Source organism: Solea solea, chromosome 20, assembly GCF_958295425.1.
Source record: "Solea solea chromosome 20, fSolSol10.1, whole genome shotgun sequence".
Lineage (NCBI taxonomy): Eukaryota > Metazoa > Chordata > Actinopteri > Pleuronectiformes > Soleidae > Solea > Solea solea.
Genome location: NC_081153.1, coordinates 7,517,700 through 7,537,249, shown reverse-complemented (window position 1 = coordinate 7,537,249; position 19,550 = coordinate 7,517,700). Strand labels below are relative to the sequence as shown.

Below are 19,550 nucleotides of genomic sequence, written 5' to 3'. Positions count from 1 at the left end.
AAAAATTATTTTAAATTAAGAGTTTAAGAAAGAGACTAATTGGAAGATATATATAAACACTGCTGTTGTTGTTGTTTACGAACTATAATTAAAATGGTTAAACTATGTTTCTGTACGTTTATCCTCCGGTCTGCGGTCTGTTGTTGTGTTTAAGACCAGTGAAGCAACGTGAACTGTCAGTGCTGTATCATGGGAAAACGAAGCCTTATGTAACCAGAAAATGACAAGAACATTATTATATAAGACTACTTTAAATGTTATTAAAGCAGTCTGATCATGTCCTGTAGAGGTCAAATGTGACATTTACCAGCTATGACCCCAAAAAGGTTTATTCTGTAAAGTTTTTTTTTTTCTTACAGTTACATAACTCACTGCAGTGCATTAACACAAATGTTCCTTCAAGCGTGCAACATGCTGCACTGAGCCACCTCGCCTGCTCTCTCTCTATCGTTACTGGCTGTGTGATCAAATCATCTCTGACAGGACGAGGCTTTTCATGTGTGTGTGTGTGTGTGTGTGTGTGTGAAACTAAAGAGCAGGGACACACACTCAGTATGACAGTGTGCTGTCAGTCTGCTACTGAAGCTGAGGACGAGCAGCAGCGGCGTATCACCTTCAAACTGTGAGACAAACTATGATTTACTTTTTTTCTGGAACAACTTTACACCCCACTTTTAAGAATTTATCTGGACTATGTTAATGTTTAAACGTGGCATTGTGACACATTTACAGCACGGTAATGTAGCATGTGTATAGTTTCTATGACTCTATTATGACTTGAATGAATGAGAATCTACACAGACAGTACATTTTGTTTTACACAAATAGGGAGAGTCATTTGTGTCTTTATTCTCCAACCAAAATTTTAAAATAAATGATTGAAAATTATCAAAAAGTGACTAAAAAAAGTTTGTTTGCAAAGTTTTATGATTATTTGTAAATCCTAAGATTCCGATTGCTCTCCATACACACACACATAGGTCTGGGTTATCAATAATATTAGGTTTTGAAATAGTAGTACAAGAAAATTCTACTATGCACCAGTTTGCTCTTTATGTTGTGATTTGGGTCGCAATAGTAACATCTTGTGGGTAAGCATACAAAAAAAACTTTTTTTAAAAGATATTTGGACATATTTCCCACTGGATAATTAGTACTATCTTTAACAATGAAGTATTGTGCTTTTCTGGGAGTGAGAGTATACAGTTTTGATTTTCTCCCGCAGGAAGGTTGTGTCGACTTGTCGTTGAAGCTCCGGCAGCAGAAATGATCATCAGACTGGGGAGACTAACACCAGGCTACTTCCGTCTCCTCCAGGTTTGTCTCTGATTTTTTTTCTCACGGCCTCTTGAAGCAGAAAATCACTTCAATATTTTATCTTACTTTATTTAAGCTCTTTAGATAAATCTTTTTTGCAGGAATGTTCTGGCCAAAACAGGCAGCGTATTTTAAACAGAGTACTATATACATAAAATATACAATATAAAACCATATAATCTGTAAATTAAACAAAATAATATCAAGTTAAATCCGATGCCTCTGCCTCAGAGTCATTTCAAAACTATTTGAAAGTGTCCAATCCTTCAGTTTAGGATAATTTTGTAGATTTGTCCAGTCAAAGGGGAATTTAATTACTACTTTAAATGGACTGAGTGCAGCAAAAAAAAGAAAACACATAAATTATTAATATTTCATCGAGCTGCCTGGTGGAGCTCATCTCAGCACGTTATATAATAACTTTTATATAATAATTCAGACTCCAACTCATAACTTTAAACTTTATTTAAAGTTATAAAGATTGAGGTTACTTTAAATGCACATTTCTGATCTGTGGGCGACAGAAAAATAACTTAATAACTCATTTTAATTATGTGGTGTGTATAAAAAATATTCTGTTTAAACAGCAGACAATCCTCCTCATTAACAAAAAATATAACTCATATATTAAATAAACAGTGGGATTTTTCTGTTTGCTGTTTGAATCCTTGTTCTACACCAGGAATACAAATAAAACTCAGTGTTCTGGCCAAGAAAGACAGCAGGATTTATACAGGTTACAACTATTCAAACATACAGCATAAAAATATACAACATAAAAATCTCACAATCTATTTTCCGCTAAATCAATATGCTGTAAAGTTAAATCAGGCCTCAAAGTCAATTAAAAACCGATTTGAAAGGTTCCAAATAATTTTGTTGAAAGTTCCATTCAAAGAGGAACTGTATTCATCCTTAGAAGATAAGAAAAAAACCAACAGAAAATAAATACTTCAGACTGTCTGAGTACGGCAAAAATATCCACACATAAATTAATATTTCATGGTGCTGCCTGGTGGAGAAGCAGGTTACATAATAACATGTTCAAACTCCACCTCAGACCGTGAGTCACACGTGTGACAAAATGCGATGAACACAGTCGAGTTATCACATCTTTATTTAAAGGTGTGAAGAGTTAACATCACTTTGAATTCACATGTCTGATCTGTATAGGCAGCAGAGAAACTGCACTTATGCATATAGTTTCTTGCACATATTTAGTACTCTTATTTCATTACCATATCTTTAATATGAATCTTAAATAAAGTGCATAATTGGTTCAGGAACTATATGACCATGTGACAAGAGCCTCTTCTGTATTGGCCCCTTAAAGCTGCAGTGTGGAACAAACTTTTCTAAACTTAATGCCACCTAGTGGTTGTATGGAAAATTACTCTTACTCCATCTTGTCAGGATTAGGGTGAAATAAAGGATAAAAACCTTAAACATGCTGGTTAATCTGTGTTTCCGTCCTCCATCTTTAGCGGCAGGTGTCAGGTGAGGTCCGGATGCAGCCGCAGGGAAACTTTGTCGACCCCATCGCCATGGTGATGGCAACTGTCGGGACGGGGGTGTGTCTGTACAGTGCCAGACAGATGTCAGAGCGGGTCCAGCTGAATCAAGACGCTTGAGATCAACTACAAACCCCCACCCACCGTCTGTCTGTTTGATCGATTGTTTTATCGACAGAATGTTTGTTTGTTTGTGAAAGTCAGAGGAGGTTAAAGATGGAGGAGGGTGACGATGTTTTTGTGTTTGCGATGTCAACAGAAGGGAAATCTGTAGTGTGTGATGAGAGGAAAGTGTGAGTTGTTGTCCAGCAGGAAGATTTATTTAGAACACATTTATACACAAAAAGTTTCAGAAAGAGCCAACAACCATTTTAAAACCCACATTTTCTGTTCAGAACAACACTAGTAACACCAGATAAATAAAATAGAAGAAAAGAGATAAAAAAAACAACTGTTGTTGAAATCTCACCAACAGGCTGATTCTGAAGAGATGAAGTTTAAGCATTAGCTAGTTCCTATACATTTGTTTACAACACAAATTTTCAATGAAAATAATTAAAAGCGGCAGAAAATACTGTCGCAATACTGCCACGTTAGCGTTCGAAGATAAACGTCAACTTTTGCTTTATGAGTAACAGACTGAAAATGCTGTTGGCAGATTCATAATGAGTTTGCATTAGTGAAGGTAAAAAACAGAGAAGTCGGGGGGAGAAAACATGCACGCTCGCCATTGTTAGCAATACTATTCAGTTATTTTGCACACGGAAACAGCGTAGCAACATGTCTACAGTTAAAAATTTTAAAAATTCCACTCTATCAACAAACTATTCAGTTGTTGGTAATTTGATGTAACAGTTAAATAAATTGTGTTTAAAATAATGTTTTTGGTGTGTGTGTGTAGATTTATTTTCTCTGGTTTCATCCACCAAGTGGAAAAGGTCCAAGGAAAACTGGTGCTGTCGGGTGACTGCACAAACTGTACAGAGTGATTCATGTGAATAAAACTCACACAGGAAGGGGTTTCACTGTGAATGAGATGAAAGTCAACGTGGTCTTTGACCGAGGACTGTTCTCCCTGTTTTCTTCGGTCTAGTTTTATGTGTTTGAATAAATTGTTTTTACTCCTCTGAGAGACTCCAGTTTTCAGTGTTGAAAGTGTTTGTTCTGTAACAATAATAATGTTGGGCTTTCATTTACATTTCTGGACCCTAATTCGAATTTAATAATCTCCTAAAGGCATGTAGTGATTACATGTTATTCAAAGATTAACATACAACTCAAATGAGTCAATATGTTTAAATTAGCAAGAAGAAAAATGATTTCCACTGTGCAGCTCCTGTCAGCTTAAAAGAGCATTTTGTTGTTTTTAGCTTTTACGACGTGCAATTTTAATATTTGGGCTCAGTCTCATTCCTTCCATCAGCACTTTTCATGCAATTTTCATTCAAAAAATGATTTAAAAACTGCACTTTGTTCATATTCAGCACCAAACAGCAGAGAGACACAGTCACACACCCACTGGTGAACAGTGTGGAGCACTAGATGTGGTGGAGACCAAAAGCTGAGGCAAAGGAGAGTGGATTCATTCATCAGTTAAATACAAATAACACAAGAAAACAACACACAGTGAATAATAATGTTGCTATTTTAGTGTTTCTTTAATAATTAAAATTATAGTAGAGATTCCAGGTTCCAGATGGTTCAGTCTCTTTGGACCAGACAGCAGCAACAGGATGGGATTTAACTCTGTGAGAAACAGCCTCAGTTGTTGGTTTTACGGATTATTCACTGTCGCGGTTTGACAGACACTATGAAAGAGCCTGAGTGAGCAGGGAAGCCTTTGTTTAGTCTGACATGTGAAAGTGGAACAGTCCATAGTTTAAAACTGTAAGAAATTCATATGTAGAAAGAGATTAATAACAAGCATTAGCAGCCCGACCTCACATTTGACATTATGTGACAATATAAAAGGCTAATTATTTTAATTTTAAATTGATTATACACTTTAACAATTATCCTCAAAACTCCCTTCAGAAGAGCCTATCCCTTCTTCTTGTATTTTTTTATATTTGTATTTAAAATTGTATTATGGTCTGTCTGACCTTGTCTGTTTATATCTTAGCTTTGTTTGATTTATCTTTTCTTATTTTGTGTGATGTAATGTGACTTTGAGAGTTTTGAAAGATGCTTATGAATGTTATTATTATTATTATGTTCATATAAATGCAATTGCCAATGGTTTGTAATTTTTGTGATATTTTTCAACGGCACAAGAAGTAAAAATGCAAAACAAGTCAGTGTTATTGACAAACAGTGACAGGCAAGCAGTGTTATCCTTGCAAACTTAATCTCATCCTCATAAAAAAAAGTTGCATGATTTGTATTTAAAACTTTGGAAATATGTTTAAAACACATTTGTCAAGGATTATGATTGTGTTAGGATCCGGTTAATGATTTAATTGAAAGTGATTTTTTAAAAATAAATATCTTGTATATTTTTTGTTTTAGGAATGTTACATTTTTGCACTTCAGATGCTAAATGTTAATTTTTAAACGGCTGCAATAGTGTGGGAAAATGTCAAAAGTTTTGGGAAAATGAATTATCTGCCTGCTGCTCCTCCGCCCCAGCAGGTGTCGCTGAACCGCAGACACTGCTGTGGATGAGCTGAGCTGTTAAATGAGAGGAAGTGACTGAGTGGAGATTTCTGTGTGATTGATGCTGAAGTTCGTGTTAACTTCACTCTGTTTTGAGAAGAAAACAACAAAAGAAAAACAGTAAAACATTACGTTTGACTGCGAATTATAAACGTGGTGTGGTTTTAAAATCACCTCCCGCTCATGACAGGAGCTTTCTTCATGCTTCATGTTTTACGCCTTAAAACCGCCGACATCCGTTGAAGATGCCAGTGGAGTATGAACGTAAAAGTACGGATCTCTTCTCGGTGGCGCACCACGCAGCTCCTCCTCATCCTCCTCCTCATCATCTTCATCGGATCTAGTGCAGAGCAGAGGGTTGAGTCTGAAAATGGCTGTGTCGCCGCAGTTCGTGCGGGGGAGCAGCTCCGCGTTCTTAACGTGTCTCCTTCTGTTCACCACGTTTGTCTCCGTCTCCGTCGTTGCGGGAGAAAACAACGGGACGTGGGGAGACACGTCCCGAGTGTCACAGGTGGCGGAGAAGAAGGGGGAGGAGGTGGCGGACTCCTCCGTCACCCATGACCAGAGTAACTCCAGCGAACACAAGAAGGTTTTCCCCGTCCTGTCCTTCAACTACGACCACGTCCGGACGCCCTTCGAGATCTCGCTGTGGATCCTGCTTGCCCTGCTCATGAAACTGGGTGAGCTGCTGATTTCTCTTAAATTAAAGGTGCTATATGTAAGTATGTGGAACTGTGGCCACCAGTGTTTTAAACATGTACTGCAACCCAAACTTGCAACAGCGGATAGGGTTGGTTGCCAGGAAGTTAGCAAAACACGGAAAACATGGTGCATTCTGGTCCGTTATGTTCCGTTGTCTTCCACTTACCCAGTCTGGGTAGCGGGGTCTGCCCTTAGCAAGGAATCCCAGACAGCCCTCTCCCTAGCCACTTCTACCAGCTCATTTGGGGGTTCGCAAGGGGTTCCCTGGCAGGTGAGAGATATAATCCCTCCAGCATGTCCTGGGTCGGCCCCGGGGTCTCCTCCCAGAAGGACATGCCTGAAACACCTCCCCAGGAGGCATCCTAACCAGATGCCTGAACCACCTCAGCCTGAACCACCTCAGCAGCGGTTCTACTCTGAGCCTCTCCCAGATGTCCGAGCTCTTCACCCCATCTCTAAGGCTGAGCCCATCTACCCTGTGGAGGAAGCTGTATTCGCAATCTTGTTCTTTTGGTCTTTACCAAAAGAAATCGAAACTCCGAATTTCTGTGTTCCAATTGAAGCAGACTGTCCTCCAATGAAACGTACATATAGGTCGTATGCAGGAATTACGACCTATGTTTACGTTTTCAACACCAGCACCCCTAGCGGTTGTATACATAATAGCAACCACTTCCGCCTTAGACACGGTATCTAGTGGCTTCACTGATGTCGGCACCGGCAGTCGGCTCAGTGGCGAGAGCACTGCGCTGGAGCACCGTCGGCAATGGTTCGATTCCTAACTATACCACCTTTTTAATATGTTTTTAATTTTTACTACCTAACCCTGTCTTTTTTGCCCAAACCCTACCCTCAGTGACATCTGTGCATATTCGAGTTGGAAAATACTAGTAAAAACATAGCTTTACGTCGCATTCAGGGGTTAAAAAAAAAAAAACGACCCACAGTCACGTTTTCAGAAAACGACCTATATGTACGTTTTCAGGGGTTGAAAAAATTACCTATATGTACGTTTCAGTTGGAGGACAGGTTGCATTGAAGGAACTGCCACTCACATCAATAGAACAATCACTCTGCTACTTTTTTTTTACTTTTACAAAACACCAAACCAAAACACAAACAGAGTTAGTGGGGATCTAAATTTAATTTCAAGTTGGCTTGGCTTTAGCTTGGCTTGGCTGTATTGTGATTTCAGTAAAACACACATAATATACCTTTTAATGCACTTTTATTATCCAGAATGAGGTAGGATCAATTTAATGATCTCTTTTGGGTAGGCATGATAATATATGAACATATCCTTTCACGATTATCCACAAGAAAATCATGAAAATATTAAACTAAAACATTTTTAGATATTAAAATGTAAACAGGCAAACTTTCTGTTCATACTAAACCTTGACAGAGTTGTATGTTTGTTTGAGTTGTATGTTTGTTGCCTTGGCAACTGTAGTGGGGAATTTCACACCCTGACATTCACGGCAGGTGCAAGGGCCCAGTAGCTTATTCTACTCTGCACTTTTATTTATTGTTTTTTTTGTTTTATTGTGTTTAGTTTACTAGCTGCCCCTAAAGTGCACTTTAAAGAAGACGGCTTGCTACTGTCCCAGAGGATGTTTTGTCCATTTTCACATGGATTTTATTTTTTTAGAACAGGCCTATAGTTCTGGTCTGTAGTTCAAGCAGCTGTTGTGGGATTATCTTCAGCCTCGACAAGGAAACTGAGAGCAGTTGTTCAGACTAATTAAAGTGATGATTAGTGAGAGTTTTATAATGACTGATCTTGTGCCAGTGACCTTCAGCTTTGATGCAGCGACACTGAGGCTGTTACTGAAAGTTTGCTCTCACTTCAGTGTTATTTATCCCACACGCTTAATGAGTCTTAAAGGTCAAGTGTGGAGCATTTGGGAGGTTTATTAGCAGTAATTGAATATACTATGCAACATAATGATTGTATAAGTGTATAATTGTTTTGGATTTTTTTAGAAAAAAGTTCTTTTTATGTACATTAGACAATGGCCTTGCTTTGAATCAATGGACTTAGCATATTATTAAAGACTGCAATTTAATGTTTTTGTTTTTTTTTCTTCAAGTTCTCATTCTTACATATGGTTAACTAATATTTTATAGGGCTGAAACAATTACTCAATACTAAATGAACCGTCAACTATTTTGATAATCGAGTAAGCATTTTAGCCCTAATTTCCAGCTTTTTTCAGTTTCTTAAATGTGAACGTTTTCTGTTGTTTTTGCTCCATCAAAAAAGAAGTCATTAAAACTGAATAATTTTGGACATTTAGGCCCCGTTCACTTGAGGACACTTGCGTTTTGTAGTAGTTCAACTTCTTCATCTGACCAGACGAAATTCTTTTTCCCGGCAGTTGCCATGTTTTGCTTTTTCGCGGAGAGGAAGGAAGATTCTGCGCATGCGCTCATACATGGCAGTGTTGTGTGATAGTGTATCACAGTGCCACCTAGCCACCTGGCATGCATACCCAATCGAATTCCACACACTTTTGTGTCACCGTATGCACGCAGATTTTCTCCCTAAAACACTTGTCTAAACGGGGAATAAAAAGACGCAACGCTACTTTTGTGTCTTCTGTTTAGACCGTCCTCATGTAAACGTAGCCTTAAGCGCATCATTATTTACAGGTTTTGTAAACACTGATCAAACTTTTATGAACCAAACAATTACTCGATTAACGGACACAGTTTTATATTATGAGTTTCAGAAATTAGGCTGCGTTCAAGTTTCCCTGAAACATAACAAAAGGCTTCATTTTCTCAATACTTCGTGTATCGGTTGCACAAAGAAAATCCCCCGTGTGCTTGGTCAGTGGTTGAACGAGCATAGTGTGGCCTTCTACCGTGTTATCACCCCGTCCAGCTGTACGTCTCCGAGGGACGGTCCAACTTCCTGTTCACGTGCACTGCTTGATAACAAAGATCTTAGTGTGCAGAGTCAGAGTGGTGGCAGGGCACACTGTGGAAAACAGCGGTTTACAGTAGCAGCCTGGACTCCAGTCATTTGACTGAGAGACCTCATACAAGGCCCCAGTGACACTGATGGAGGAAGAATTTAGATCATTTACTGAAGTTTAAGTGTTAATAATCATTTGTAGAAACACTCACCACAAGGCAAATCATTGTATCAAATATCAACTAAATAAAGTGTGTAATACGAAGTCTATGAGAAACGGCATGTAAAGTTAATTAATATTATCGTAAATTTAAATATCTTTTGACAAAAAAAGAACATTAAACTCCATAACCCCAGACACTAGAGTCTTGCCTCTATGATTTCCTGAAATGAAAAGACAGAAAGATCAATCACTAAGACAAAAAAAATCAATAATTTAAGTGATTTCTGTCTCTTTATTCTGCAAACATGCCCACAAGTTATTTGTATGAAGAGTCAATAATTTCCCATTTGCTTTTTCATGTTGAATATTTCATGAGGATGTTGTCGTGAATCACAAATGACTTGTTTTTTCTAATTTATTGTTTCACTCTGCCTTTCTAATGCACAGAGAGATGTTTATTGAATGTGGATTCTTCTCAGAGTTATGACTCTAGGAGTGTGTGTTATATACATTATACTGCAGTGACTGTGGTGTCCTGTTGTATTTATACAATTTAGAAGTATAACACAAGTTCAGGCCAAAATGAATGTCCTAATACTAGTTTTTGATTAAACATCCAGAAGAAAAATCAAAAAGAGGAAACTCATTTGCATTTTTTATTTATTAAACATTTGACATTTACATGATGAAATGTTTAAAATAACTAATATTGGAGTCTGTAAACTGTATGAACACGCAAATGTTTTGTCTTGTATTTAAGCCCAGCCTTTCAGGCATTTAACACTCTCTAATTCCTTGAAAGAAAATAGTTTATTGTGTATGCAGATGACATTGTTATTTTTAAGAGAGAGTTTTTCTTATAATTCTTGCCATTACACATTGGAATCGGAATCGGCCTTTATGTGTGTATTTGTGTCCATGAATGCGTGTGTGTGCCGCAGTTCGCGGGATGCCATCGCGATAACACAGCAGGTTGCCATGGAGACGTCCTTGATTGGGTCCCAGACAACAATCAACAGGTGTCCGTGAAGGAAGGAAGGAAGGAAGGGAGGGCGGAATAGGAATACAGAGCGTCTCACTGCAGTGATCTCCTGGCGGAGTTGTTCCAGCAGCGGCCTTGTTCGAGGCCAGAGCCGCGGGGTACAAAACGCAGATTAGATTATGATGGTTGTTTGGGTTAGGGCGAATAGTCGCATTTCAATAGACTCGACTTACTCTGTTTGTCCATTCTGGTCTCCAAGTCGGTTCATTCGCTTTTCTCCGAAAGCTTTTGCCGAAAGCTTCTCCAAGATGTTATCCATGTGGCGGTTAGTAACCATAGTCTGAGCACTGACAGCTGCCCACCCCCTCAATCATGTCAGGCAGCTTCCTGGGGCTTTGGGCTGCTGTCACCGTCTTCTGAATTTTCACCAGGGGCAATGCCTAATCCAATCATCAGATGACCTGTTATCATGGTTCCGAATATGTAGATATCCTCGATGTCCTCAATGGAAAGAATCGCCAGGCACACAACCCTCCACTTCTCCCACGGATCCATCATGTATCCAGCGGCAAACATTCCGTCAGGACAGACGGGTCCCCCCGAAATCGAGTTTCTCGTCGAGAAAATTCTGTCAATTGTGCTGAGAGACCAGTTGACCAATTCCATGATTAAAATTTGGAGAGCAGTGCAAAGAGAGGAAGACAGGATGAGACAAAAGCAGGGAAGATAAGGGAGAGGGGAGAGAGGGAGCGATACGTCCGCCTTCGTTAAGAGCAGGAAGAAATGATTAATCCGTAATGATTAAAATGTGAATTTGCCAGTAAATATATGTAAAAGAATAGGGTTAATGTTGTCACAGTGTAACATCAAGAAGAAGATGTAGAAATTAGTTTTCTTTTAAAAGTGAAGGAATGTTGCTATTATTTTAAGTATTGGAGATGCAACAAATTAAATAATTGATGAGTTGACTTCTGGGAAAATTATCATTGTAACTAAATACTTGTTTTAGTTATTGGTTTCAGTTTCCTAAATGTAAAGCTTTTACACTTTTCTTTGTCATACAGTGATAAACTTGATAGAATAGCTTTAATTTGCATTTTGTGCTACTTTTTCAAACTCAAAAAAAAAATCAAATCATTGACAAATGAATGAAAAATTAACACAATCATTTGTTTTTACCTAATTCCATTTAAAAAAAATTCTCTGTGCAGGTTTCCACATCATTCCCAGAGTCTCAAACGTCGTTCCGGAAAGCTGTCTGCTAATCGTCGTTGGTCTGCTGGTTGGTGGCATCATCAAAGCCATCGGCGAGGAAGCACCAGTCCTCGATTCCAAGCTCTTCTTCCTCTACCTGCTGCCTCCCATCATCCTTGATGCCGGCTACTTCCTGCCCATACGACACTTCATGGAGAACATGGGCACCATCCTGGTGTTCGCGGTGGTGGGCACGCTGTGGAACGCCTTCTTCGTGGGCGGGATGATGTACGCCGTGTGTCAGATTGAAGGAGCTCAGCTGGGAAATGTGGACCTGCTCTCCTGCCTGCTGTTCGGCTCCATCATATCAGCCGTGGACCCCGTGGCCGTTCTCGCTGTGTTCGAGGAGATTCACATCAATGAGCTGCTGCACATCCTTGTGTTCGGGGAGTCGCTCCTCAACGACGCCGTCACCGTGGTGAGTGATTTGTACAAGAACTGTATTTTAAAGTAGAATTTTGTCTTGCAGATATTTCAATTTTTAAGACAGTATTTCTCCACATTATTTCTGTTATTTTTCTGATTTTTGTGTCGGGACAAAGAACAGTTCAGGTTTAGGTTTTTATGAAGTGTGGTTGTACGACTGACACATTGTCAGTGCCTACTGTGCTGTGAAGGGAACCAGCATGAGACCTCACTGAAAACGACTAGAATCTGTTGAGATTTTAAACGGCTCAATTCTCACACCAAATTCCATAGAGAAAATCAGCGATTTTGCATCATGGCAGGCAGAAAGAAATGGTCAATTCACTGCTGACTTATCTGTAATGTATTATTATTTTTTGACTTTAGTGTTTGAAATCCATCATTCAGATCTTCCTTAATGACACAAATATGCCAAACAAGGCAGCAGTAGACCAGCAGCTCCTGTGTGTGCCTGTGGGATAAAAACGCTGATTTTCTCTATGAACTTTGGTGAAGGAGAGCGAGCGGTTTACAAACTGGGAAAGGCTATACAACGATGAAATAACATAACTCTTTGTTAGTCCCACCACTGGGAGATCTCCAACCTATTCTAAAAAAAAAAATACTTTTTGGAAAACCCGATGTTAAAACTTACTCAGACTCTCTGTGTGTAGGTGCTGTATCACTTGTTCGAGGAGTTTTCCCACGCGGGAACTGTCACCATCGTCGACGCCCTGCTCGGCGTGGTCTGTTTCTTGGTGGTCTCTCTGGGAGGCATCCTGGTCGGGTTCTTCTACGGCATCCTGGGCGCCTTCACCTCCCGCTTCACCTCCCACACTCGCGTCATCGAGCCCCTGTTTGTTTTCCTCTACAGCTACATGGCCTATCTCTCCGCAGAGGTCTTCCACTTGTCAGGGATCATGTCGTGAGTAGTCAACCTCCGGAGTCAATCTCCTCGGTCTCTGTACTTACTGATGACATACCTCTGTGTGTGCGACTGATCTGACTTGGCAATGAGAAACAGATGCTCAAAGTCAAAATCACTTGTTCCAACAGTCTGTAATTGAACATGTCCTGAGCCATGATGAATTACAGACTGGAAGATGTCAGATTTATGGTTTAAACTTAAATGTTTGTCTTTTTCTTTTTAGATAAGAGCACTGATTCTGATGAAACCCATAACAATTCCTGTTATGTATTTTCTATTTGTTTGATTTTGTTTAATCACAAGATATTTTTAAAATGAGTCTACTTAGTCTACTTCAAATTTTCACAAAAAACTAAAACAAAGTTTATACAAAGTTTTTATGTTGTAAAGCCAAAATATTAGATTTTACGGTTTTTATTACAGTTTGAAGGATTGGCTGCTTTTTACTGTTTTTATTTATATCATGAATTTAATGTGATTTAATTTACTTTGCTTTAGGACTAGAGCTGAAACAATTAACCGATTATTAACTGATTACTAAATTAATCGACAACTATTTTGATAATTGATAATAGGTTTAAAGTTTTTTTCATGATCAAAACAAGTTTTCTGATTGTTTAAGCTTCTTAATGTGACTGAGTTTTATTTGTTTCACATTAAATCAGTCATCCAAGTAAAACAGGGTGCCATCACTACCACTTCTGACTTCCGAGTTCTGATGTAAATGGAACGCAGCAAAAACAAGCAAATTAAACATGTACCATGTTCGACTGCTGTAAAACAAACAAACCACTGATAAACTGAAAAATGAATGCAACTCTTAGCTGCAGACTGAGATTGGCCTCACTTTCTGTCTTCCCCTCCTTGTCTTGAACTAGGTTGATTGCGTGTGGCGTGATGATGCGGCCGTACGTGGAGGCCAACATCTCCCACAAGTCCTACACCACCATCAAGTACTTCCTGAAGATGTGGAGCAGCGTGAGCGAGACGCTCATCTTCATCTTCCTCGGTGTGTCCACGGTGGCCGGTCCTCACGCCTGGAACTGGACCTTCGTTGTTTTCACCGTCGTCATCTGTTTGGTGTCCAGAGTCCTGGGTCAGTACAAAGAAACACAAACACTGAAACTTAGATCTTCTTCTTCTCCTTCTCTTCTCATGTTGCTGTCTGTGTGTTTCAGGAGTCATCGGTCTCACGTATGTCATCAATAAATTCCGTATCGTGAAGTTGACCAAAAAGGACCAGTTCATCGTGGCCTACGGTGGCCTGCGAGGTGCAATAGCCTTCTCACTGGGGTTCCTGTTGACCAACAGTCAGATGAAGAACATGTTCCTCACTGCCATCATCACCGTCATCTTCTTCACCGTCTTTGTTCAGGTGGGAGCTAGAAATGGATTAGAAGTCATTTTTATAAAGAAATACCTGGTCCTAATGAGGCAGAACTTAATTTCTATGTCCCTGGTTGAATTTAGGACTAAAATTTGAATTGTGGTGAGGTTATACTTAGTGATAAGGCTTTGTTTAATGCTTCTAAATGAATGGAAGTCAATGCAGTGTCCTCAGAAGAATAGCTGTGTAAACCAATGTGTGTGTCCTCAGGGAATGACGATCAGACCCCTGGTGGAGCTTCTGGCTGTGAAGAAGAAAAAGGAGAGCAAACCATCGATTAATGAGGAGATTCACACACAGGTGAGATAATCATAACCTTCTCATGTGCAAGCTTATGTCATATATGTAATTTACTTTTAGAAACAGTGGGAATGTGTGTGTCTGTGTGTGTGTCAGATCACAGTGGGAAGGTGGGAAAATGTGTGTTTTCACATGCCTGATGATCTGTGGAAAGAAGCTGTGTGACAAGCTGTCTTATTTATATAAATCAACTGAATTTGTCTCCAGTTCCTGGATCATCTCCTCACAGGAATCGAAGACATCTGTGGACATTATGGACACCATCACTGGAAAGACAAGTATGTCAACATGTCCTCTGTCTTCTATGTCCACGTTTCCCGTGTGGTGTCTTCTTTTGTCTATGTTGTTTAAATTACACTGGTGTTTAATTAATTCACTATGTCTCAAGAGACAGTGTTGTCCACTTTATAAACCTGAGCTCATTCACAGACACAAGAAATTAGCAGCATTTAGTTTTTAAGCACAGAAAAAGACTCTGATTGCCTGCACGATGGTGGGCAGTGACTGTATAAACAAAATTATCTTTAAATGAAACTCATTTGCTGACTGTCTTTATATTTTCTGCTGTGCTCAGGCTGAACCGCTTCAATAAAACCTATGTGAAGAGGTTGCTGATCGCGGGCGACCGCTCCACTGAGCCTCAGCTCATCTCCTTCTACAACAAGTTGGAGATGAAGCAGGCCATGATGCTGGTGGAGAGCGGCAGTGCCGCTAAGCTGCCCACTGTCGTCTCGTCTGTCTCTGTGCAGTAAGTATGGTTTTGGTATCCTACAGCGTAACATCTATCCACCATCTTCACTTTTTATTATTACAGCTGATGAAGTTGCCTGGTATACAGAATATGCTGCTGGTTATATATGTCTTTGGATTTGAACAGTGTGGCTTCCTGCCAAAATGGCATTGTTTTGGTCCCAAGTGTTGCGTGACAGCATTGCGTAACATCACCTCTTTAGATCAGCTTTACTTCAGGATTATTTTATGTCTCAGACAAAGAGAAATAAAGATATTTTATAAAAAAGTAGTGAATGAGATTATCTGTTTTTATTTAAAAACAATAATTAATACAAGACATATGTTTTGTGTGGGTGTGTGTGCAGGAACATCCAGCCAAAAGACTCATCCAGACGACGGGCAATTCCAAGCATCTCCAAGAGCCGAGAGCAAGAGATCAGGAAGATCCTGCGAGCCAACCTGCAGAAGACCAGACAGAGGGTAAGAAAAGGAAGAGTGCTGATTAGATATTATCACTTTAATAGAAGAATAATCACAAGAATTACTGACACCAAATTGGACACTCTAAATTGGCCGTAGGTGTGAGTGTGGATGGTTGTTTGTCCCCTTATGTGTCCCTGTGATGGACTGGTGACCCCCCCCCCCCCCGTGACTCTCATGTGGAGGATAGTGGTAAAAGATGGATGGATTTACTGACACCATCTTTATAATGTGTTTGTGTCTCCTCAGCTTCGTTCCTACAGCAGACACGACCTGATGATGGATCCTTTTGAGGACAATCTGAGTGAGGTTCGCTTCAGGAAGCAGCGAGTGGAGATGGAGAGGAGGGTGAGTTTTATACTGTCAAATTATTGGTCAATCAGTCAAACTGTTTCAGTACAGCGCCTTTTTATACAGGTTAGTTTGATTCCTAGGGCTTCACAGATGATTTACAAATCAAAACACGATAAAGAACAAGACTAAAACTAATGCTCTATATATTTGAGTTGTGTAATTGCATTAGCCAAAATGTCTCCAACACTCTTTATCTACCTTTTCAGTTTGGTCGCCTTTTGGTCCCTTTTAATGACACATACAGCTTTGAAAAAGATTTCTCACAGTGTCACATGTTGTTCACAGATGAGTCACTACCTCACAGTTCCTGCAAACCGCCAGGAGATGACGCCAGTGAGAAAAGTCTGCTTTGAACCAGGTCAGTGAGATTTCTTACACCACTAAAAAGTCACTTTAAAGAGATATTCCCCTTTTTAATTGGTCACTTTTGTGTGAAAATATGTTGTAAGTTGAGATATGATTGAAAATTATTGGGATAAATATTAAAAGATAAAGACATAAAACAGGATTATGTAACAGCAAAACACCTTGTATTTTTGTCATCAATCGTATTGGTCAACAAGCACTGCTGTTACACTATTTGAGGTATAATGAGGTATTTCTTGAAATAGCAACTTTGAAATAATATAAGTGAGTGTAAATAGTTGAGTATCTTCGATGGAATCTTCTGAAATTGTGTTTCAAAATACAATTATACAGTCTTGTATTTAAAAAAAAAAAAAATACAAACATCACTGTATTTCAAATTGCTTATTTGTATTTTTTTTTAAATGTGGTGAAATGTACAATATCTCAAGTCTCCATACATCTACTCAATTAAAACTGTGATATCACTGTATTTAACTTTTTTCTTTTACTTTTAACTCGTGTTCTGCTACATTTCTGAGGTAATTGCTTTCCTTTTTTACTCCACTATCATTTTACCCGACAAAAGTCTTTTCAAATGAAGATTTCCAAGAATATAATTTACATATTTTATGCTCATTATAAAAGCTCAGCTTTTATGTTTGAGGCACAGATGGGAGAAAAAATAAATAGAGTTTAACAGCACTTTTAGGACTAAACTAAATGCATATGCATAATAAAATTGTCATGTACCTTTTAATACTTACTGTAGGATTTTTAATGCATGACTTGTAACAGAGTATTTTTATTTAGTGGCAATAGTCCTTTTACTCAAGAAAGCAATCTTTTCTACACCGGGTCAGATTTTTTTTTTCTTACACTAATGTATCACTGGACTGTATCTGTTTTCTAGAACACAAGGTTTTCACCTACATCACTGACGGTGAGAGTCCCAAAGGTCAGACGTCTCGTCCTCATCCCAGCTCTCCAGACGCAGTCAGCCTCTTACATGAGGATTCTCAGAGGGACAATCAGAGGAGCGTGCTGAGAGCTAAAGGAGACACAGAGCTGAGGGCCAAAACACCGGACAACCAGGAGCAGCAGGAGCAGCAGGAGGAGGAGCAAGTGAAACTATCACGCTGCCTTAGTGACCCTGGTCCAAACAAAGACGAGGAGGGGGACGGCTCCTTCCACTCGTGATAACGCTCGTACTTACTTGAAAGTGTTTTTGTTTTCATCTGTGAGTGAAGACGTTTCAAAGCCTTAATATTTATGTTTTTTTTGTGTGTGATATGGGATCATATCAATACTTTTCTTTTGTTATTTCTTTGACTAGTCTTTTTTTTCATTAGTTGGGATTTTATCAGACTTTTTTGCCAAAGCATGAAACCATTGGCCATTTTTATATGACTGTAATGAGTCCACATGTGAGTCATATTGCACAAGGAACAAAAAAAGCACTTGTTTAAACAAACTTGAAGCACCAGTTGGGCGGAGTTTACCTCCTCAAAGCACAGTATAGAAGGACTGCCATAAAATAGATCATGACTGAATAATCACCTTTAATATATATATATATATTTATTTTATATATATATATATATATATATATAAATATATATATATATATATATTTTTATATATATATATATATATATATATATATATATATATATATATATATATATATAATATGGTGGGAGATATCTGGGTCAATAGAGCTGGAAAATTTCCAGAACCTCCAGGTGAAGTTTGAAGCTCTAGGTTCGGACATACAGGAGTCTGACTCGATTTTCCAGAGTTTTCCAGCTGTACTTGAGACATTAAAGAAATTTCACCTGCGGACAGGCTCCAAAAAGTTCCCTGAAAAATATACATGCTTTACAATTTCAGCAACATTCAGCCCACCCTTCAGTAAAGCACACGTAGAAAGAACACCTCCAATGGTATGTGGAACATACTGCACATACTGCCTATAAACTGGGTGTTAACTTTCATGGTCCCCAGAGAATCACATACTGACTATAATGATCCTCTCTTGTGAATGTTTGTGTTTTCTGTCCAAACACCTGCTTCAGTAACCACTCTCCCATCAGCCTCAGCTTCTGTGCCGAGAATAACGCTAAACCGACGCCAGGGCGGTAAACATTATACCAACCCAGAATTAGTGTGTTAGCATGCACTGGTACATTGGCATTTAGTACAGCTCTATCGGCAAAGACTCGTAAACTGTAAAAATGTGCTGTTGTAGCATCTTAGGCAAAAAAATCTTTAAAAGAAAACAATATGTTAATATTTGCTTCAAAAACAAACACATTCCGGGCCGTTTTATACTTTAAATTTAAACAATATCACAGTAGACTAAAATATCTTGAGATTATAACTTGAGATTTACTGTTTAAAGCTGCTGTCGGTAATGTCATTGTTTGGATTATGTTTTGGCTAACTTCCTGTTATTTGCTTCCTCCTCCTTATTTTATTTCTAATGAACGTGTTTGGAGAGGGATTCCGATTCTGAAAAAGTATCCCCGAGATTTACCTTTAGCGCCCTAAGACTAAGGCACTATAAGACCTGCTATTAGCATCTGTCCTGAGTTATCTGATGGCACAGGGGACAACGTTAATGGTGCGTTCCAGGTGTCATCGGAAGACACCTTCCAAATTTCCTTCAAATGTCGGATTTCCAACTCGGAAAAAGTCAGCCACCTGACAAACCTCGATATAGCATTCTAAGATGGCTGTCACTCGCGTAAATATTTAGTTAATTTCACATCCGTATTATTTTTTTCACATTAAATCAGTCGTACACATAATACTGTTACATTTTTATCCGTTGACATGTGTCACATGCGTCCATGATTTTTTACTGACTTAACTGGAACAAGGTCATCTCCTGGTTACGAGTTCTGACCTTCGATTTAAAAGTGTGACACCTGCCATTAAAATACATCCTGGATCAGTCGGCTATCAATAACCACATATAACTCTGCTTCAGGACACATTGTGTTCATATCTGTTTTGTACATTTTTAACTTTTAATATTTCACTGGCAGCAGCTTTAAGAAGAAACGCTCTGGATTCAAGAACCTATAAAATAACCTTACAAATCATT

General features: G+C 38.9%; 1 protein-coding gene and 1 long non-coding RNA gene across 2 annotated transcripts; both read left to right on the top strand.

Moving 5' to 3' along the window:
• The first annotated feature begins 308 nt into the window (after window positions 1-308).
• On the top strand, window positions 309-3,949 carry LOC131447595 (uncharacterized). The gene is made up of 3 exons (XR_009234057.1): window positions 309-622; window positions 1,226-1,317; window positions 2,802-3,949. It is a non-coding gene; the product is annotated as an uncharacterized LOC131447595 (long non-coding RNA).
• Window positions 3,950-5,501: 1,552 nt separating this feature from the next.
• Window positions 5,502-17,761, top strand: LOC131447914 (Na(+)/H(+) exchanger beta-like). The gene is made up of 12 exons (XM_058620005.1): window positions 5,502-6,163; window positions 11,465-11,925; window positions 12,587-12,837; window positions 13,719-13,936; window positions 14,019-14,215; window positions 14,438-14,527; window positions 14,735-14,805; window positions 15,102-15,275; window positions 15,625-15,739; window positions 15,989-16,087; window positions 16,379-16,451; window positions 17,352-17,761. The coding sequence occupies exons 1-12, from the start codon at window positions 5,854-5,856 to the stop codon at window positions 17,636-17,638; spliced, it is 2,346 nt and encodes a 781-aa protein (XP_058475988.1). The 5' UTR covers window positions 5,502-5,853; the 3' UTR covers window positions 17,639-17,761.
• The last annotated feature ends 1,789 nt before the right edge of the window (window positions 17,762-19,550 follow it).